The sequence below is a fragment of the Phyllobates terribilis genome, unplaced genomic scaffold (genome assembly GCF_046119375.1).
Source record: "Phyllobates terribilis strain yellow unplaced genomic scaffold, ASM4611937v1 Scaffold_7__3_contigs__length_470593459, whole genome shotgun sequence".
NCBI classification, from domain to species: domain Eukaryota; kingdom Metazoa; phylum Chordata; class Amphibia; order Anura; family Dendrobatidae; genus Phyllobates; species Phyllobates terribilis.
Window position 1 is genome coordinate 217,634,041 of NW_027362767.1, and position 21,263 is coordinate 217,655,303.

At 39.7% G+C, this 21,263-nt stretch overlaps 1 protein-coding gene across 3 annotated transcripts in view; it reads left to right on the forward strand.

Annotated features, from left to right (window-relative positions):
- Nucleotides 1–13,527: 13,527 nt before the first annotated feature.
- LHX6 (LIM homeobox 6) overlaps nucleotides 13,528–21,263 on the forward strand; it is a 178,955-nt gene continuing 171,219 nt past the window's right edge. Inside the window, exons 1-2 of one of the 3 annotated variants that reach the window (XM_073639736.1) lie at nucleotides 13,528–13,907; nucleotides 14,557–14,628. In XM_073639736.1, coding sequence (XP_073495837.1) covers nucleotides 13,830–13,907; nucleotides 14,557–14,628 — 150 coding nt within the window. In that variant the 5' untranslated portion in view covers nucleotides 13,528–13,829. Of the gene's footprint in view, nucleotides 13,908–14,000; nucleotides 14,629–21,263 lie in introns of those variants that run through there. The other 2 variants (XM_073639734.1, XM_073639735.1) reach the window with 2 other exon arrangements.

Consider the following 21,263-nt stretch of genomic DNA (forward strand, 5'->3'; position numbering starts at 1 on the left):
AGTATATAGTGTCCTATAGTAGATAACCCAGTATATAGTGTCCTATAGTGGATAACCCAGTATATAGTGTCCTATAGTAGATAACCTAGTATATAGTGTCCTATAGTGGATAACCAAGTATACAGTGTCCTATAGTAGATAACCTAGTATATAGTGTCCTATAGTAGATAACCCAGTATATAGTGTCCTATAATGGATAACCCAGTATGTAGTGTCCTATAATGGATAACCCAGTATATAGTGTCCTATAGTGGATAACCCAGTATATAGTGTCCTATAGTAGATAACCCAGTATATAGTGTCCTATAGTGGATAACCCAGTATATAGTGTCCTATAGTAGATAACCCAGTATATGGTGTTGTCAGGCAAAAGGTATTTTTGCCCGAGTTTTAAAAAATGAGAGATGTTTTAAAAAAGAAAAAAAAACCCACCCCCTATCTGTTTGTAAGTGAAGACATAGAACTCACTTTTGCTTTTCCCCAAACCAGGAATTTTTATGACCCGCCATAAAACCTCAGTCCAGGGCAAGCGCTGGGACAAACCGGAAAATCCCTCCAAAAAATCCCATTGTTTAATTGTACAAACGTTTTATGCCAATTTTAATCACGCACAGGTCTGACAGAAACATCGGAACCACGTTTTTTGAATGCTTACCTTTTTCCCATTACAATAGTATAACTTGCATAACTGAGGAATGACCGGGAACTGAGATAATGGATTCTGAGCTTCTGAGCGTCATAGAGGTTTCATATTTAATATCTATCTTCATGAATATTGGTGACGGTCCAGATGATATCTCCCTCTTGGATGTGGGACCCCCCCACACCAAGATATGGAATCTGAAGGATTTTTTAGGTCTTCTGCAGCTGGGTGGGCTCGCAAAGCCGAGCCCCCTTGTAAGGTAAATAAGGGGTGTTCCCCAGAGTTTTGGCTGCTTACTAAAAAGCAAATCGGCCATTTTCAGGTCTTTCTTCTCAGGGACGTCGAACGCACGCACATCACGCGGCGTAAGAAGAATCACCTCTAATTTCCGGGGAGCCGTCCCTCCCACAGAATCTGAGACCATCACCTTGTGAAGCAGGTTTTGCTATTACTTATCCCTTTTATTTTAATAACTGTTGATGCATACATGTAAATTGTCTCCTTTATAATATCTTGTATATATTTTGTAAACACTGCCCACCTTTTGGGAGTAAATCATTATTATTTACCAGTTTCTTTCTTCTTGTCCTATGTCGAGCAAACACGTGCCTCACCCGCTAATTCACGTTACCTAACGGGTACCCGATCCACCTGTTAAGCGATCGGTGGTGGCAGTATACCAGTATTTATGTGATATTGTGGTTTGAGGGTGGCTGGTCGGAGGTATATATACGTTCCTGGAAGGAACTGGTGGTATATATACGTCCTGTCACATCACGTGCCGCAATAGTCGACATAAATTAGAGCAGCTGCACCCGTGCTTATCCTCTGTCAATACCGTGTTTGACCAGCAGGATAAGGGGGCGCCAGAGAGCTGCAAGGTCTGACCCAAGAGTGGGTGTTGTTTTCATGACAAATTGGTGGCAAGCGGTGGGATCATAGGACATTAGTGATCTGGTTTGAGCAATCATTCCTCTCACTAAAAACTTGCACAAAAGTTTTGAAGATCGAACTCAGTGTTTATTAGATCTGAGACAATACTGTATGTGTAGCAGTTACCCCTACCCTTCTTCGTTTTTTCTTTTCTATTTTTATTTTGGTGATCATGGTCGTAGTTGGGGAGTCCTGGTATCACCAGCAGAAAAAGGACACTCTTACTGGAATATGTATAATCAAAGGCATTGACCCCCACGGCAAAAGCAAAGAACAAATGATTTCTGAACTGTTACAAGGTGCTGCAGAGCCCGTCCGACAGCAGAGCCCTGATGAGGGGGCGGCCAGCCAAGGCCCGGATGGCGCTGCTGCAGGGGTCCAACCTGTGATTGCCAGCCATACCCGCAACCAGGGTAGTGTGGACCCCCACCTGCAGATGGCCTTGGAGGAGCTCGCCACAGACAATCATGATGGACGACTGGAGCTGATCCTGAAATTCCAGGAGCGGGCTGAGCGACAAGCCCAAGCTGACCGAGAGGCTGCTGAGCGACAGGCCCAAGCTGACCGACAACACCAGCTGGAGCTAGCCCGGATTCAGAAGGAGTCGCCCTCTACGCAGACCCGTGAGTCCAACAGTGCCAGCTGCTTTAAACCTCGTCCTGAGCACTTCCCTGTGATGGAAAAGGATGGGGACTTGGACACATTTCTGCGAGGCTTTGAAAAGGCCTGCAGGCAGTATCAGCTGCCCATCGACCAATGGGCAAGATATTTGACTCCAGGGCTCAGAGGAAAAGCTTTAGAGGTGTTTGCTTCCCTCCCTCGAGAGCAGGATGGAGACTATGGGGCCGTCAAGCAGGCCCTGATAAAAAAGTACCAGCTGACTCCGGAGGTTTACCGGAAAAAATTCAGAACCCTCCAACGTGGACCACATGACACCTACAGCGATGTGTTAGACGGGCTCAGAACCAACTTTGAGCAGTGGATCCAAGGACTGTCAGCGACCACCTTTGAGCAGCTAAAGGACCTGATGGTGAAAGACCAGTTCCTGCATCTGTGTCCGACTGAGCTACGGCAGTTCGTGATGGATCGGGAGCCACCTGATGCCAATAAAGCAGCGCAGATCGCAGACACCTACGAGGCCAACCGGAGACTAGAGGTGCGGAAGCCGGTCGTCGCCAGCTGGAAAGGGGGTAAGCCATCAACCACCATCCCTGCCCCTGCCAGCCGACCTTCCGGAGGCCTTTTTCCCGTTGCCAAGGCCCTGCCTGCATCCGATGCCCGCAGGTGTTATTCCTGCAACCAGACTGGTCATCTCAGCGCCACTTGCCCAGAGAAGCAGAGGAAGAACCCCCCATCCAAGGCCCCAGGGCCTAATGCTTCAGTTCTTTTGGTGGGTGGGCCGGTTGGGAGGGCCTGTGAAAACTTTCAGTCTGTCAGGGTGGGGAACACTCTCACTGTAGGCCTCAAGGACACTGGGGCCGAACGAACCCTCATCCGACCCGAACTGGTGTCCCCTGAAGCGCTTATTCCAGGAAAGACCCTGACTGTCACTGGGATTGGGGGCGTCCGATGCCCCTTGCCCATGGCCCGGGTTTTTATTGATTGGGGTGCGGGGAGTGGGGTGAAGGAAGTGGGAGTATCCAAAAACCTACCTGCAAATGTTTTGTTGGGAACTGATTTGGGGAGGATGTTTGCTTATTATGTCCCTGACACCCCTCCCCGATCTGATACGGTTGGTAAGGTTAATGCTGATAATGTGAATGTCAAGGTTTTACCTGATGATGATGATGATGATGATGATGATGATGATGATGATGATGATAATGATGTTGTTGTATTGGAAGGTGCAGGAGAACTCAGCCATGTCACTCTGCGGGGTGATGTTGCTGAGGATCCCCTAGCAGGAGCAAAGGTCAGTGCCAAGGGTAATGGGGAGAGGCACGAGGACCATGGCGCAGGTGGTGCTGTGCCAGTGACCAGTGTCACAACAGATGGTGACCTGGCTGATAGTCGCTGCCCCATACGTAGCACTGTGCCTGAGGTAATGGAGGATGATGGAGAAGTAGTTCTCATGGCCTCGCAGGCTAATGAGACGGGGTTATTCCCCGGGGAGACGGCCTATATAGCCGCTGTTACCCGCAGTCAGAGTGCCCAGAACGCAAGTAACGCCCTGCCTTCTGGACCCTCCTCGAACAGAGGAATAACTGAATCAGGTATGGACCCAGAGCCGGTCCCAGGGGGTCCCAGTGAGGACGTGGCCTTAACCTCACTTCTGGCTTCCTCCAGCCAGGAGTTTCAGGCAGCTCTGCACTCAGATGCTAGCCTGGAGATGTTAAGGAGCCTCGCGGAGAAACCCACCTCCGAGTCGGATAAGGAGAGGGTATTCTGGGACCAAGGGAGGTTGTACCGGGAGACAGTTCCCTGTACACCCCAACAGGAGTGGCTGAGGGAAAGACAGCTGGTCGTCCCCTACCCATTCAGGGATGAGTTGTTGCGGATCGCCCATGAAATTCCACTCGCTGGACACTTGGGGGTCAGCAAAACCAAGGCCCGGCTGTCTCATCACTTTTATTGGCCCAAAATGAGGACAGATGTGGTGAACTACTGTCGATCCTGTACCACGTGTCAAAGAGTGGGAAAGTCAGGGCCGGCCCCCAAAGCCCCCCTGATCTCTTTGCCAGTGATAGAGGAGCCTTTCCAGAGGATTGCTGTGGACATTGTGGGACCACTGGCCATACCCAGCAGCTCTGGAAAACGATTCATCCTTACCGTGGTAGACTATGCTACCCGGTATCCGGAGTGCGTATCACCCACAGACCAATGGTTTGTGTGAGCGATTCAACGGTACCCTCAAACAGATGTTAAAAATGCTGGTTGAGACCCAGGGTCGCGACTGGGAGCGTTACCTCCCCCACCTGCTATTTGCTTACAGAGAGGTTCCACAGGCCTCGACGGGGTTCTCCCCCTTTGAGCTCCTGTATGGCAGGCGTGTCCGAGGACCCCTTGGGTTGATAAGGGAATTCTGGGAAGAAGAGCCGAGCTCCCCAGGAGTGTCCATCGTGGAGTATGTCATGCGCTTCCGTGACAAGATGCAGACCTTGACGCAGTTGGTGCATGACAACATGGCGCAAGCCCAGGCTGACCAGAAGCATTGGTACGACCAGAACGCCCGAGAACGGACCTACCAGGTGGGTCAGAAGGTGTGGGTGCTGGTCCCCGTACCAAAGGACAAGCTTCAGGCGGCCTGGGAAGGCCCGTACGTCATTCACCAACAGCTCAACCCGGTCACCTACGTGATCACACTGGACCACGAGCGGGGTAGGCGGAAGGCGTTTCACGTTAATATGATGTAGGCTCATCAAGAACGTGGAACCTGCGTCCTACCGGTCTGCAACCTGCCCGAGGATGGGGAGGATGACCCCCTCTTGGACATGCTCGCCCAAGCGAAGGCCAGCGGGTCCCTAGAGGATGTAGAGCTAAGCGACTTGCTATCCGCAGACCAGAGGTCTCAGATGCAAGCAGTGCTGAAACCCTTCCAAGCAGTGTTCACCAACCTGCCTGGCAGGACTGAAGTGGCGGTCCATGAAGTGGACACCGGGAATCATGCCCCACTCCGGCGGACAGCCTATCGAATCTCCGACGAGGTGCAGCATGTCATGCGCCAGGAGGTCGAGGAGATGCTGCAGTTGGGGGTGATTAAGCGGTCCAAGAGCGCGTGGGCCTCACCTGTAGTCCTGGTGCCTAAGAAGGACCGGACCACCCGGTTCTGTGTGGACTACAGGGGGCTCAACGCTATCACCGCCTCTGACGCACAACCAATGCCACGCATTGAGGAGCTGCTGGAGCGGTTAGCCAGCGCGAGCTATCTCTCCATTATGGATTTGAGTTGGGGATATTGGCAGATTCCCTTGAGCCCCGGGGCCCAGGAGAAGTCCGCCTTTATCACCCCCTTCGGATTGTATGAATCCACGGTCATGCCCTTCGGCATGAAGAATGCCCCTGCCACGTTCCAGCGAATGGTCAACCACCTGCTCCAGGGACTGGAGAGGTACGCAGTGGCGTACCTGGATGACATTGCCATCTTCAGTCCCACCTGGGAGGATCACCTCGAGCATCTGCAGCAGGTGCTCGGGCGCATTCACCAGGCGGGCTTGACCATCAAGCCGGGAAAGTGCCAGATGGGCATGAACGAGGTCCACTACCTGGGGCACTGGGTAGGTGGGGGTACTCTGAAGCCAGAGCCTGGGAAGGTGGACGCTATCGTGTCCTGGCCCACCCCCAGGACCAAGAAGCAGGTGCAGTCCTTCTTGGGCACCGCAGGGTACTATAGACGCTTTGTGCAGGACTATAGTAGCCTTGCGAAGCCCTTGACAGACCTCACCAGGAAGAGCCTACCCCATTCCGTCAAATGGACGGATGAATGCGAGGTGGCCTTTAGGGCTTTGAAGACTGCCCTGAGCAGCTCTCCTGTACTAAAGGCGGTCGACGGCACACGGCCACTCTTAGTACAGACCGATGCCAGTGAGTTTGGCCTCGGTGCTGTACTCAGCCAGGTCGACTCGGGGAACCAAGAACACCCCGTGTTGTACCTAAGCCGGAAACTGCTGCCGAGGGAAGTGGCCTATTCCACCATAGAGAAGGAGTGCCTGGCCATTGTATGGGCCCTCAACCGCTTACAGCCTTACTTGTACGGGCGCCCCTTCACTGTCGTGACTGACCACAACCCCCTGAGTTGGCTGCACACCATGTCAGGTGCCAACGGAAGGTTGTTACGCTGGAGCCTCACCCTCCAGCAGTACGACTTTACCGTTCAACACCGTAGGGGCAGCGAGCATGGCAATGCCGATGGGTTGTCCCGGCGAGGGGAGCCTCCAGACATACGCTTGGAGGAGTACCAGAAGGTCCTACCTCCATAGCGCAGTCAAAAAGGGGGAGGTGTCAGGCAAAAGGTATTTTTGCCCGAGTTTTAAAAAATGAGAGATGTTTTAAAAAAAAGAAAAAAAAAACCCACCCCCTATCTGTTTGTAAGTGAAGACATAGAACTCACTTTTGCTTTTCCCCAAACCAGGAATTTTTATGACCCGCCATAAAACCTCAGTCCAGGGCAAGCGCTGGGACAAACCGGAAAATCCCTCCAAAAAATCCCATTGTTTAATTGTACAAACGTTTTATGCCAATTTTAATCACGCACAGGTCTGACAGAAACATCGGAACCACGTTTTTTGAATGCTTACCTTTTTCCCATTACAATAGTATAACTTGCATAACTGAGGAATGACCGGGAACTGAGATAATGGATTCTGAGCTTCTGAGCGTCATAGAGGTTTCATATTTAATATCTATCTTCATGAATATTGGTGACGGTCCAGATGATATCTCCCTCTTGGATGTGGGACCCCCCCCCACACCAAGATATGGAATCTGAAGGATTTTTTAGGTCTTCTGCAGCTGGGTGGGCTCGCAAAGCCGAGCCCCCTTGTAAGGTAAATAAGGGGTGTTCCCCAGAGTTTTGGCTGCTTACTAAAAAGCAAATCGGCCATTTTCAGGTCATTCTTCTCAGGGACGTCGAACGCACGCACATCACGCGGCGTAAGAAGAATCACCTCTAATTTCCGGGGAGCCGTCCCTCCCACAGAATCTGAGACCATCACCTTGTGAAGCAGGTTTTGCTATTACTTATCCCTTTTATTTTAATAACTGTTTATGCATACATGTAAATTGTCTCTTTTATAATATCTTGTATATATTTTGTAAACACTGCCCACCTTTTGGGAGTAAATCATTATTATTTACCAGTTTCGTTCTTCTTGTCCTATGTCGAGCAAACACGTTCCTCACCCGCTAATTCACGTTACCTAACGGGTACCCGATCCACCTGTTAAGCGATCGGTGGTGGCAGTATACCAGTATTTATGTGATATTGTGGTTTGAGGGTGGCTGGTCGGAGGTATATATACGTTCCTGGAAGGAACTGGTGGTATATATACGTCCTGTCACATCACGTGCCGCAATAGTCGACATAAATTAGAGCAGCTGCACCCGTGCTTATCCTCTGTCAATACCGTGTTTGACCAGCAGGATAAGGGGGCGCCAGAGAGCTGCAAGGTCTGACCCAAGAGTGGGTGTTGTTTTCATGACAAGTGTCCTATAGTAGATAACCCAGTATATAGTGTCCTATAGTAGATAACCCAGTATGTAGTGTCCTATAGTGGATAACCCAGTATATAGTGTCCTATAATGGATAACCCAGTATATAGTGTCCTATAGTGGATAACCCAGTATATAGTGTCCTATAGTGGATAACCTAGTATATAGTGTCCTATAGTAGATAACCCAGTATATAGTGTCCTATAGTAGATAACCCAGTATGTAGTGTCCTATAGTGGATAACCCAGTATATAGTGTCCTATAATGGATAACCCAGTATATAGTGTCCTATAGTGGATAACCCAGTATATAGTGTCCTATAGTGGATAACCTAGTATATAGTGTCCTATAGTAGATAACCCAGTATATAGTGTCCTATAGTAGATAACCCAGTATGTAGTGTCCTATAGTGGATAACCCAGTATATAGTGTCCTATAATGGATAACCCAGTATATAGTGTCCTATAGTGGATAACCCAGTATATAGTGTCCTATAGTGGATAACCTAGTATATAGTGTCCTATAGTAGATAACCCAGTATATAGTGTCCTATAGTAGATAACCCAGTATGTAGTGTCCTATAGTGGATAACCCAGTATATAGTGTCCTATAATGGATAACCCAGTATATAGTGTCCTATAGTGGATAACCCAGTATATAGTGTCCTATAGTGGATAACCCAGTATATAGTGTCCTATAGTGGATAACCTAGTATATAGTGTCCTATAATAGATAACCCAGTATACAGTGTCCTTTAGTAGATAACCCAGTATATAGTGACCTATAGTAGCTCACACAGTAAAGAGTGTCCCATAATGGATAACCCTGTATATAGTGTCCTATAGTGGATAACCCTGTATATAGAGTCCTATAGTAGATAACCCAGTATATTGTGTCCTATAGTGGATAACCCAGTATATAGTGTCCTATAGTGGATAACCCAGTATATTGTGTCCTATAGTGGATAACCCAGTATATAGTGTCCTATAGTAGATAACCCAGTATATAGTGTCCTATAGTGGATAACCCAGTATATTGTGTCCTATAGTGGATAACCCAGTATATAGTGTCCTATAGTGGATAACCCAGTATATTGTGTCCTATAGTGGATAACCCAGTATATAGTGTCCTATAGTAGATAACCCAGTATATAGTGTCCTATAGTGGATAACCCAGTATATTGTGTCCTATAGTGGATAACCCAGTATATTGTGTCCTATAGTAGATAACCCAGTATATTGTGTCCTATAGTGGATAACCCAGTATGTAGTGTCCTATAGTGGATAACCCAGTATATAGTGTCCTATTGTAGATAACCCAGTATATAGTGTCCTATAGTGGATAACCCAGTATATAGTGTCCTATTGTAGATAACCCAGTATATTGTGTCCTATAGTGGATAACCCAGTATATAGTGTCCTCTAGTAGATAATCCAGTATATAATGTCCTATAGTAGATAACCCAGTACATAGTGTCCTATAGTAGATAATCCAGTATATAGTGTCCTATAGTGGATAACCCAGTATATAGTGTCCTATAGTAGATAATCCAGTATATAGTGTCCTATAGTAGATAACCCAGTATATAGTGTCCTATCGTTGATAATCCAGTATATATTGTCCTATAGTGGATAACCCAGTATATAGTGTCCTATAGTGGATAATCCAGTATATAATGTCCTATAGTGGATAACCCAGTATATAGTGTCCTATAGTGGATAACCCAGTATATAGTGTCCTATTGTAGATAACCCAGTATATAGTGTCCTATAGTGGATAACCCAGTATATAGTGTCCTATAGTAGATAATCCAGTATGTAGTGTCCTATAGTAGATAATCCAGTATGTAGTGTCCTATAGTGGATAACCCTTTTAACAAGTTATGCAATTTGTAATGTGAAATCTGCTGACATCTCCACTTTAAGTGATAAAAATGGACATAAAATGGTTTGTATTTAGGGAGGGTTAACCTTCAGAATCATCACTCCATTGTGGACTCCACACTGTTGCTGGTTATAGTTTCTCTTTTAGTGCACTCCCTGTCATCATTGGACTGCAATTGTTAAGGACGCTGCCAGCAGCGGATCTTGATGATTTGGCCAAATGCATTCAGTGTGGCAAAACCTTCCTCAGATGAACATTAATAACCTCACTGGTAGCAGCCAAGGCTGTAAGTGCCGGGATTTCCGTGCCTGGGCTCAATCTTGATACTGAATAAATCGAGATGTTTTGAAGATGTTGTTTTCTTTTTTTCATTCGTGTATCATTTAGATGTCTTTCCATCCTGTGATTTTCATACTTCCACGACATTTCCTTCTTGGTGTTGCAATTTCAGTGTTGAGAAATGTAAGTGTGTGTGCGTGTGGATTTATATACACCTGCATCTCACTAAATTAGAATATCATCAAAAATTTAATTTATTTCAGTTCTTCAATACAAAAAGTGAAACTCCTATATTATATAGAGTCATTACACACAGAGGGATCTATTATATAGAGTCATTACACACAGAGGGATCTATTATATAGAGTCATTACACACAGAGGGATCTATTATATAGAGTCATTACACACAGAGGGATCTATTATATAGAGTCATTACACACAGAGGGATCTATTATATAGAGTCATTACACACAGAGGGATCTATTATATAGAGTCATTACACGCAGAGGGATCTATTATATAGAGTCATTACACGCAGAGGGATCTATTATATAGAGTCATTACACACAAAGGGATCTATTATATAGAGTTATTACACACAGAGGGATCTATTATATAGAGTCATTACACACAGAGGGATCTATTATATAGAGTCATTACACACAGAGGGATCTATTATATAGAGTCATTACACACAGAGGGATCTATTATATAGAGTCATTACACACAGAGAGATCTATTATATAGAGTCATTACACACAGAGGGATCTATTATATAGAGTCATTACACACAGGGGGATCTATTGTATAGAGTCATTACACACAGAGGGATCTATTATATAGAGTCATTACACACAGAGGGATCTATTATATAGAGTCATTACACACAGAGGGATCTATTATATAGAGTCATTACACACAGAGAGATCTATTATATAGAGTCATTACACACAGAGGGATCTATTATATAGAGTCATTACACACAGAGGGATCTATTATATAGAGTCATTACACACAGAGGGATCTATTATATAGAGTCATTACACACAGAGGGATCTATTATATAGAGTCATTACACACAGAGGGATCTATTATATAGAGTCATTACACACAGAGTGATCTATTATATAGAGTCATTACACGCAGAGGGATCTATTATATAGAGTCATTACACAGACGTATCTATTATATAGAGTCATTACACACAGAGTGATCTATTATATAGAGTCATTACACACAGAGGGATCTATTATATAGAGTCATTACACACAGAGGGATCTATTATATAGAGTCATTACACAGAGGGATCTATTATATAGAGTCATTACACACAGAGGGATCTATTATATAGAGTCATTACACACAGAGGGATCTATTATATAGAGTCATTACACAGAGGGATCTATTATATAGAGTCATTACACACAGAGGGATCTATTATATAGAGTCATTACACACAGAGTGATCTATTATATAGAGTCATTACACACAGAGGGATCTATTATATAGAGTCATTACACACAAAGGGATCTATTATATAGAGTCATTACACACAGAGGGATCTATTATATAGAGTCATTACACAGAGGGATCTATTATATAGATTCATTACACACAGAGGGATCTATTATATAGAGTCATTACACACAGAGGGATCTATTATATACAGTCATTACACACAGAGGGATCTATTATATAGAGTCATTACACACAGAGTGATCTATTATATACAGTCATTACACACAGAGTGATCTATTTCAAGTGTTTATTTCTGTTAATGTTGATGATTATGGCTTACAGCCAATGAAAACACAAAAGTCATTATCTCAGTAAATTAGAATACTTTATAACAACAGCTTGAAAAATGACTTTAAAATCCGAAATGTCCTACTGAAATGTCTGTTCAGTAAATGCCTCAATACTTGGTCGGGCTCCTTTTGCATCAATTACTGCATCAATGCGGCAATGTGGCATGGAGGGATCAGCCTGTGGCTCTGCTGAGGTGTTATGGAAGCCCAGGTGGCTTTGATCGCCGCCTTCAGCTCATCTGCATTGTTGGGTCTGGTGTCCCTCATCTTCCTCTTGACAATACCCCATAGATTCTCTATAATAGATTCTCTATGGGGTTAAGGTCAGGCGAGTTTGCTGCCAATCAAGCACAGTGATACTGTTGTTTTTACACCAGGTATTGGTATTTTGGCAGTGTGGACAGGGGCCAAGTCCTGCTGGAGAATGACATTTCCATCTCCATAAAGCTTGTCAGCAGAGGGAAGCATGAAGTGCTGTAAAATGTCCTGGTAGACGGCTGCGCTGACTTTGGTCTTGATAAAACACAGTGGACCTCCACCAGCAGATGACATGGCTCCCCAAACCATCACTGATTGTGGAGACTTCACACTAGACCTCAGCAGCTTGGATTGTGGCCTCTCCACTCTTCCTCCAGACTCTGGGACCTTGTGGAGTGTGTCAATGACTGCCTTCTGGACATCTGTCAAGTCAGCAGTCTTCCCCATGATTGTGGAGCCTACTGAAACAGACTAAGGGACCTTTTTAAACACTTAGGAAGTTACTGCTATCAAAGCAACCTGGACTTCCATAACACCTCAGCAGGGCCACAGGCTGATCGCCTCCATGCCACATTGCCGCATTGATGCAGCAATTGATGCAAAAGGAGCCCGACCAATTATTGAGTGCATTTACTGAACAGACATTTCAGTAGGACATTTCGGATTTTAAAAACATTTTTCAAGCTGTTGTTATAAAGTATTCTAATTTACTGAGATAATGACTTTTGTGTTTTCATTGGCTGTAAGCCATAATCATCAACATTAACAGAAATAAACACTTGAAATAGATCACTGTGTGTAATGACTCTATATAATATAGGAGTTTCACTTTTTGTATTGAAGAACCGAAATAAATTAACTTTTTGATGATATTCTAATTTTGTGAGATGCCCCTGTATATACCCTGAGCATAATATTTTACATAAATAGTAATATAGTTAATACGTGATTTATGTATATAATATAAAAAATACCTAGAATGTTTAATAATATAAATAATATCACATGCGATTCTAATGCAATAAGAATAGATGTATATATATATGTATATATATATATGTGTGTGTGTGTGTATATATATACTGTATATACACACATATCTATCTATCTATATATACAGGGAAATAAATAAGAGTGAAGAGTGAATGCATGCACAGAATAATATCCAATGATTATTTCAGCAGGGGGATACATTCATTACATGGAGCAGTTGGGGGCTCATGTGAGAAATCAGGGGGAGGAGGGGAATTAAAGTCAAGTCTGCATCATTATGATGAATGGATCAGGTGTCCTATGTAGTATCCTCTATATGGAGCTGAAGGTCTGTAAGTAATTTAATAGTGGCAAACTCTTCTAGATGACTAATCTGCCACTAATACACCTAAAAATGTTCCTGAGGGCTCTGGGGTGCAGGAATCAGAGCTGAATGCAGCAGATCTTAATGGTCTGGAGAAAAAACCTCAAGTCATTTGTGTGCTGTAAAGTCTAGGGACAGACAAGCCTTGTGCTCCTAGCTGAGGACTGGAAGATGTTCCCATCACCTGTGGATTAATGTCTGGCAGGTTCTCCTGGGTCTTCTCTGGAAGGTGGACCTCAGAGCTGCTGTTCTCAGCCTCTTCTCAGACCTCCCTCCCAGCCTGTAATGTTCCTTCCCTTCCTTTCCTGCCTCTCAGCTCTATCCAACAGGAAAGTGCAAGGAAGACTCGTCTAACTTCCCACTTGCAGCCACATCTCCTCTTCTTGTGGGCAGACACCTCAATCCTGGACATGAGGTCTATAATCCTGCATCATTTCTGCACCAGATCCTGAACACTGGGAGGATTTTTATCATTTTTGGACACTATAATCATTGCTGACTTGCTTTGCTTTCTCTCCATGTATTGGAAAAATGAAAATGTCACCCCCCAATCAGAGGGGAACAACTTGGATCCTGAAGGAGACTCTGCAGGAAAGGTGAGAGAAATCCTCATCCACTGGATCTGTCTGTTGTGTTCTCTTGCAGATATTGGCAGCATTTAGACATTGCGCTCAGTGCGCACTCTGCGGCAATTGTATTACTCCAGGATTTGCTCATATACTATTTAATTGGCTGAGTTAACTCGGGTCCCAGGTTTATTGTAAAACAAATAACAGTACAGATCATTTAACCAAATGTATCTTTTTGTGCGTAAAGGGGAAAGAAAAAAATCGATTTTTAATTACAAACATTAAAAGAAATGAAATTTGCAATTCTTTGGGTGGCCTGATGGATTGCCTGATTGACAGCTGAAATTGACACTTGCTGCCTCTTATCCTGGGCATTTTGTGCAATTTCTAATTGCAGGTAGTTTGTGGGTTTTTTTCTCCTCTGCCTTGGATTACATGGGAACGAAACGATTACCTCAAGAGGCATGGGTTAAGTGCAGCAAAAAATCAATCTAGATTCAAATTGCTTCATTAAAGAGACGCATCTTTTGTTGGAAATGGTTTAAATGCCTCCTGGAAAGTTCTTATTTGTTGTTTGGAGCTGCTGTGTATGGGCTGCAGGGAATATAAAGGGAAACTTGGTGGCATCTAAAGCAACTTCATACTGAAGGGGTTTACTGGCAATATCTTGTGGAAGGTGATGTCTCACCATAAGCAGATCCCCAGGGGAGCAGCCACAAGTCTGGACACCAAGACTCCCCACATCATGGTAAGCACACCTGATACATCTAACCAGCAAAACTGGAGACGTTACACATTGCTGATGTGTCACTGAGAGGTGAGGGGAACCTGGGGAGAGGGGACATGACAATTAGGAAGTGTGCAGGATCATTGTGTGTGACTGACTAGTATACACAGCTAAATACACGGTGACACATCCATTACCTATCATATATCTATTATCTATCTATATTATCTATCTATAATCTACCTATTATGTATCTATCATCTATCTATTATATCTCTATATATTATCTATCTATTATCTATCTATCTATCTATAATCTATCTATTATACCTCAATATATTATCTATCTCATCTCTATGTATAATCTATCTATCTATTTATCTATTATCTATTTATTATCTATCTATTATATATCTATTATCTCTGTATATTATCTATCTATATCATCTATCTTTAGATATCTATCATCTATCTATTATCTATTTCATCTGTATCTATCTGTCATTATATTTGTTGGTATATCCTTATATATCTGTATCTATCTATTAACTCTATCTATATATTATCTATCTATATATTATCTATCTATCTATTATTATCTATCATCTATTACCTATTTATCTATCAATTACCTATCTATTATCTATCTTTCTATCAATGTATCTATTATATATCTAGCATTATATTTTTTTTATCTATCATTCCATTTATTGATTTCCTAAACATATACAATTATTTGTAACAGTCATATTTATCTGACTATCTAATCAATCGTATTTAACTATCATCAATCTTTCTTACATTATTTAATTTTAATTTCTTTCTTTCTTTCTTTCTTTCTTTCTTTCTTTCTTTCTCTTCCTTTCTTTCTTTCTTTCTTGCTTTCTTTCTTTCTTTCTTCTCATCTAAGTATCTCTCCATGTAAATCTTTTACTGGTTACTCTACAGTAAAGCATGGCGAGGTTTACTTTGTGGCAGCGCGTTATAATTTGCTCTTTACACATCTTTTCATCTACAAATTTTTTTTTAACTTGTAGCAACTCTGTAATGGCATTCGTAATACTATTCACTTGTGAACTGTACATAGGAAAAAAGTAGATTTATATCTGTTCTATTATTGATTTTACAGATTGAAAACTGATGGTGGATAAATTGACATAGATAGATAGATAGATAGATAGATAGATAGATAGATAGATAGATAGATGGATAGAGAGATAGGAAATAGATATATATTATATTATATACATAGATAGATAGATAGATAGATAGATAGATACATAGATACATAGATAGATAGATAGGAAATAGATATATATTATATATATAGATAGATAGATAGATAGATAGATAGATAGATAGATAGGAAATAGATATATATTATATTATATACATAGATAGATAGATAGATAGATACATAGATAGATAGATAGATAGATAGATAGGAAATAGATATATATTATATTATATACATAGATAGATAGATAGATACATAGATAGATAGATAGATAGATAGATAGATAGGAAATAGATATATATTATATATATACATAGATAGATAGATAGTTGCATATATAGGAAATATATATGCTATACATGTATTTATATATAGAGAGATAGATAGAGAGATAGATGATAGATTAAACAAATATGAGTATACTACTTTACTGAGATGAGTTGTGCCTATAATTTGTTGAATTACCCAGAAATTCGTTTGATATAAAAAGAATTATAATTGAAAAGAATTAAACATTAATCAAATCCTGAAATAACCCTAATGCAGTATGAGAAATACATATATATATATATATATATATATATATATATATATATATATATATATATATATATATATATATATGTAATTTACGGGTTTCTAGATATTGATTATTTGTGAGCTGTGTTTCTGATCACATGTTATATTGCCGGCTTTGCATATACAATGACTGCACATTTACACCTTGTCCTCTAATTACTTTGCTTCCACTTCTAATGATGATGCGATTTCTCTGGCCATCAGTGCAGTATGGGAAATGTATTATGGAGGTTTGTACATGTCACATAATCCACAAGAAGTAATCTGCATGGAGCAGGAGTGCCGTCAGGAAAGGGTTAATGTTGGCCTCTCTTTCCTTGTATTTGTGACTCTCCAGATGGTGGTGTATAATGGATCCCCCCATCTCTGTAGGATTAGCCGCATGGTCGGGCAGATCTGGGGTTTCCCGGCTTCCTCTTTAGTTCTGAGATCTGTGCGAAATGTGGAGGGCAGAGAGGAAAGTTTTATCTTTATCAGATCGCTCATCACATGCTGCAACCACAGATCTCATCTCCAGCGATTTATATCCAGGATCGCAGAAGTCTCCAGTCTGCAGGAAGCGCACATTCACACTGATTGTTAGCATTGCGTTTTGGCCCATGATGTCTGCTACAATTTGGGACATCGCCCGACTCCTGATGTCTATAGATCTTACTCCATGTTCTCAATCACATCTGTACAATTCGGTCCATAAAATCCTAATCCACGGAGCAGATTATCAACGAGGTATATTAATCCACGAGGAATATTATCCACAGGGCAGATTATCCACGAGGCAGACCATTAGCTGTAGTCATTCTCACCAGTTTATATAAATCTGTTTTTTTCCTGCCCAATTTTAATTTATGTAGATTTTAAACAATTATAAGTAAGAACATTGATATCGGTCCAATACATGATGTCTCTCATTGTCACTTATTATCAGATATTTGGGTAATAATTACAGGGATTTGGTAGCAGCATCGGGCAAAGAAAGCAATTTCATCTCATGTTCTTGGGGTCAATTTTATAAGAAACCAACAGATTTATCAACTGATCATACACAATAATATCTATAAATGAATGCAAGATACACACATCCAATCTATAGGCAATACATCATTTACAATTTATATATAGAGATTGAAATACATAATATAATCTGCCTAACCATAAAGTAAGAATATCAGTCATGTAAGAAGATACAAAACAGGGCAGAACAGAGGTTGTACATAATTATTACTAACTGCCAGACAGTTAGGATATATATATTTAATATATATATATATATATATATATATATATATATATATATATATATATATATATATATATATATGTGTGCATACATAAGTGCATACTTATATACATTAAATAACCATAAATATATATTGTCTGGTGACCTGAAGACTGTTCATATTATGAATTAATGCGAAATGTTACCTAATTTACTTGCTTATTTTGCCATATTCTTGCATATATATATATATATATATATATATATATATATATATATATATATATATATGCAAATATATGGCAGAAAATATGTTGTAGTTAATAATTACTAACTGCAAGTAAATTAGGTAATATTTTAAACAGTAATTTTATCCAGTATATAGAGATACAATATATATTGCACATCATATATTAAGTTTGTATATATATATATATATATATATATATATATATTCACATATATATACACATATATATACCTAAGATGTGCAATATATAAATATATACTAATAAAATGCATGCTACATACATATTGATATTGTACTCTGTTTATATGCAATATATATGCATATATATGTTTGGATATATATGTATTTATATATTATGTGTATCTATAGAATATATAATCTATGCAATCATTGTAAAATATATGATACTCACTATGTATACATCAGATACAATGTGTGTCTGTCTGTCTATTTATATTAATGGTATAATCCATATAACATATCATTCTCTCTATCTGTAGATAAAAAATAAACTATGTATTACACAATACCTTTATACCAGAACTGTATACAGTTCTGAATGCAATACATAGGACACACTATATATGTATAAATATGCCTAACTCATAATCTATAATACTGTGAAATACAAGCAGTTTATGGATTCAATACAATATATAATATGTAGAATACAATAGATAATATATAACTGTTTTAGAGCAGAGCAATATATAGTCCATACATTCTTTAGCAAAGAATACAATATATGTTCTCTAATATATATATATATGTATATATATATATATATATATATATATATATATATATATATATATATTGTATTCTGCTCTAAAGAATGTATGGACTATATATTGCTCTGCTCTAAAACAGTTATATATTATCTATTCCATTAAAAAAAACAATCTATGTATATATATCCCATAGATCAGAACATGCTGAATGATCTATTTAGTTTACAAAATAATATCCACACAATTTATTGATCATAAACAATATAGAATCCATAAACCTTACTGGCTTGAAAACGATAAATAATATGTGTGTAATAACATGCAAACAAAACACCTGAAGCAATATGTAAGGGGATATTTATCTCCAGTTTTTGTTCTGCCACATATCCAAATTGGAAAATAAATTGAGGATAAATTGACAATAATTATATATTACACATTGATAAATAAAAAAAAAGGATAATTGGAAATTTTATAAAAAAAAATATATAAACCTTGCATAACATATAATCTATAGCTCTGGATACAACGTATTATTCATTCACTCTGTACATGAAACAATCATATATAATCCATAGTCTATATGTCAGAATAAATAATACAGTCAGTACAGTCAACACTTCAGAACACAACATCTAGTCTGTGGATCAGAACATCAAAAATAATACATACGATTATGAATATACTGTATAAATCAGATACAATTCATATATCATGAATAAACACTATATATCAAAATATGATATAGAATTCATGCAATCCAAACATCAAAATAAAATATACAATCCATACACTGTAAATATCAGAATAACAGATATAATCCATAATAAATAATATATAATACATACATTGTAAATATCAGAATTACAGATATAATCCATAATAAATAATATATAATTCATACACTGTATATGTCAGAATTACAGATATAATCCATAATAAATAATATATAATCCATACACTGTATATGTCAGAACAACATTTACATTTCATTCAGTCTATAGATGAGATATAAAATCCATATACTCTATATAGCAGAACATTTGATATAATCCATACAGTCTATAGATCAAATCTGATATATTCTCCATTCACTTTATATATCAGAAGAACATTTGTAATTCATGGGGCCAATAGATATATCATCAATACATGGCATGCATAAGAAGAATTAATATACTCCATGCAGTCTATAGATAAGACATAAAATATTATGTATACATGGTATATACACAAACGTATAAACATATATATATATTCCATATATTCCATTTATATTCCATACAGTCCATAAATCAGATATAATATACATTGTATAGATCAGCCATATAATCTATAGATCAGATATCATGAGTGATCCATACACTACTTATATCAGAACATGTAGGATTTATAGATCAGATGTAATCTGTACTCCATACAATGTATAGATGAGCATACAGGTATATCCTATACAATCTACGCCGTGCGGATCCTGGATGTAGTGTGACATATCTGCCATTCGTTTTCTCTTGTGCTGATGATGGGGATCTTGTGATGATCTTGTGATGATCTTGTGATGATCTTGTAGATCTGGTGTTGGCTCAGATACTTCCATGTTTACAGTCGATCTTACACTTTGGATGGAAGAGAATAATATTTGTGTATGAAGGAAACAATAACAACTCAATGTATCCATGATAATTGCTTTAAAAATAATGGCATGAACTCTTGAATATTATATAGATGAGACTGCTGGCTTAGGGATAAATGGATAGATTTATTTGAGACTTATTATGGTCATTAATAACTTGTAAGTGTTGTTGTGATTACTTCTATCATATCTGGGACGATGTAAAAGAAATCTATTGGTTTATTAGCTTTTTTGATTATGATCTGTGTTCCCAGTCCTGGTCCTATGTGATGTCTTCAGTCTGAGGACTCCTCTTCTGCTGGAGATAGCCCTGCGCTCTTTACTTCCTCTACTAAATATCCAGTCCAAGTCCAAGAGCACTAAATCTATTGCACAGTTTACTGTCAGCATCTTTAAGGTCAAGTTCTTACATATTTGACATACAGATATAGATACTGGGTGTTCTTGTTTTTCTGTGGAACGTTATAGTGTAACTTGTCCCTAATACAACATTTGTTACAGGGCTTCCACTTACCATGTGCCATTTATAACACCATCTAATGTATCAGAGGGGTCTATAGTCCCCCGTAGGTCTTGGATACGACTACTAACTCTGCACCCCCTATAGCTACTCTCCTTGATTCTGCTACAGCAATTTTATCATCCACACTTTAGGCCTCATTCATGATAGAATTTATTTATTCTGTTTGATTAAAAAAAAATATTTCACGTATTTATAGAAACTAATACAGATTGGAATCAAGATTTAAAGTTCAAGGTTGTGAAAATAGAAACTGAATTAAACTGATTAAAAAAATAAATATACAACCCGAAATCATTATATGCATTACCGCTGCCATAAATTCACACGGAAAAAAAAAAAAAAAAATAGACAACAATGTGTACTGGAACTTAAAGAAGATTCCAGCAGATGATACTTAATAATTACCACTAATGATCATCATTTATTAAAAAAAAAAAAAAAAAAGTAATTTAATTTCCTATGGATGAGATGTTTATTAATTCATCCT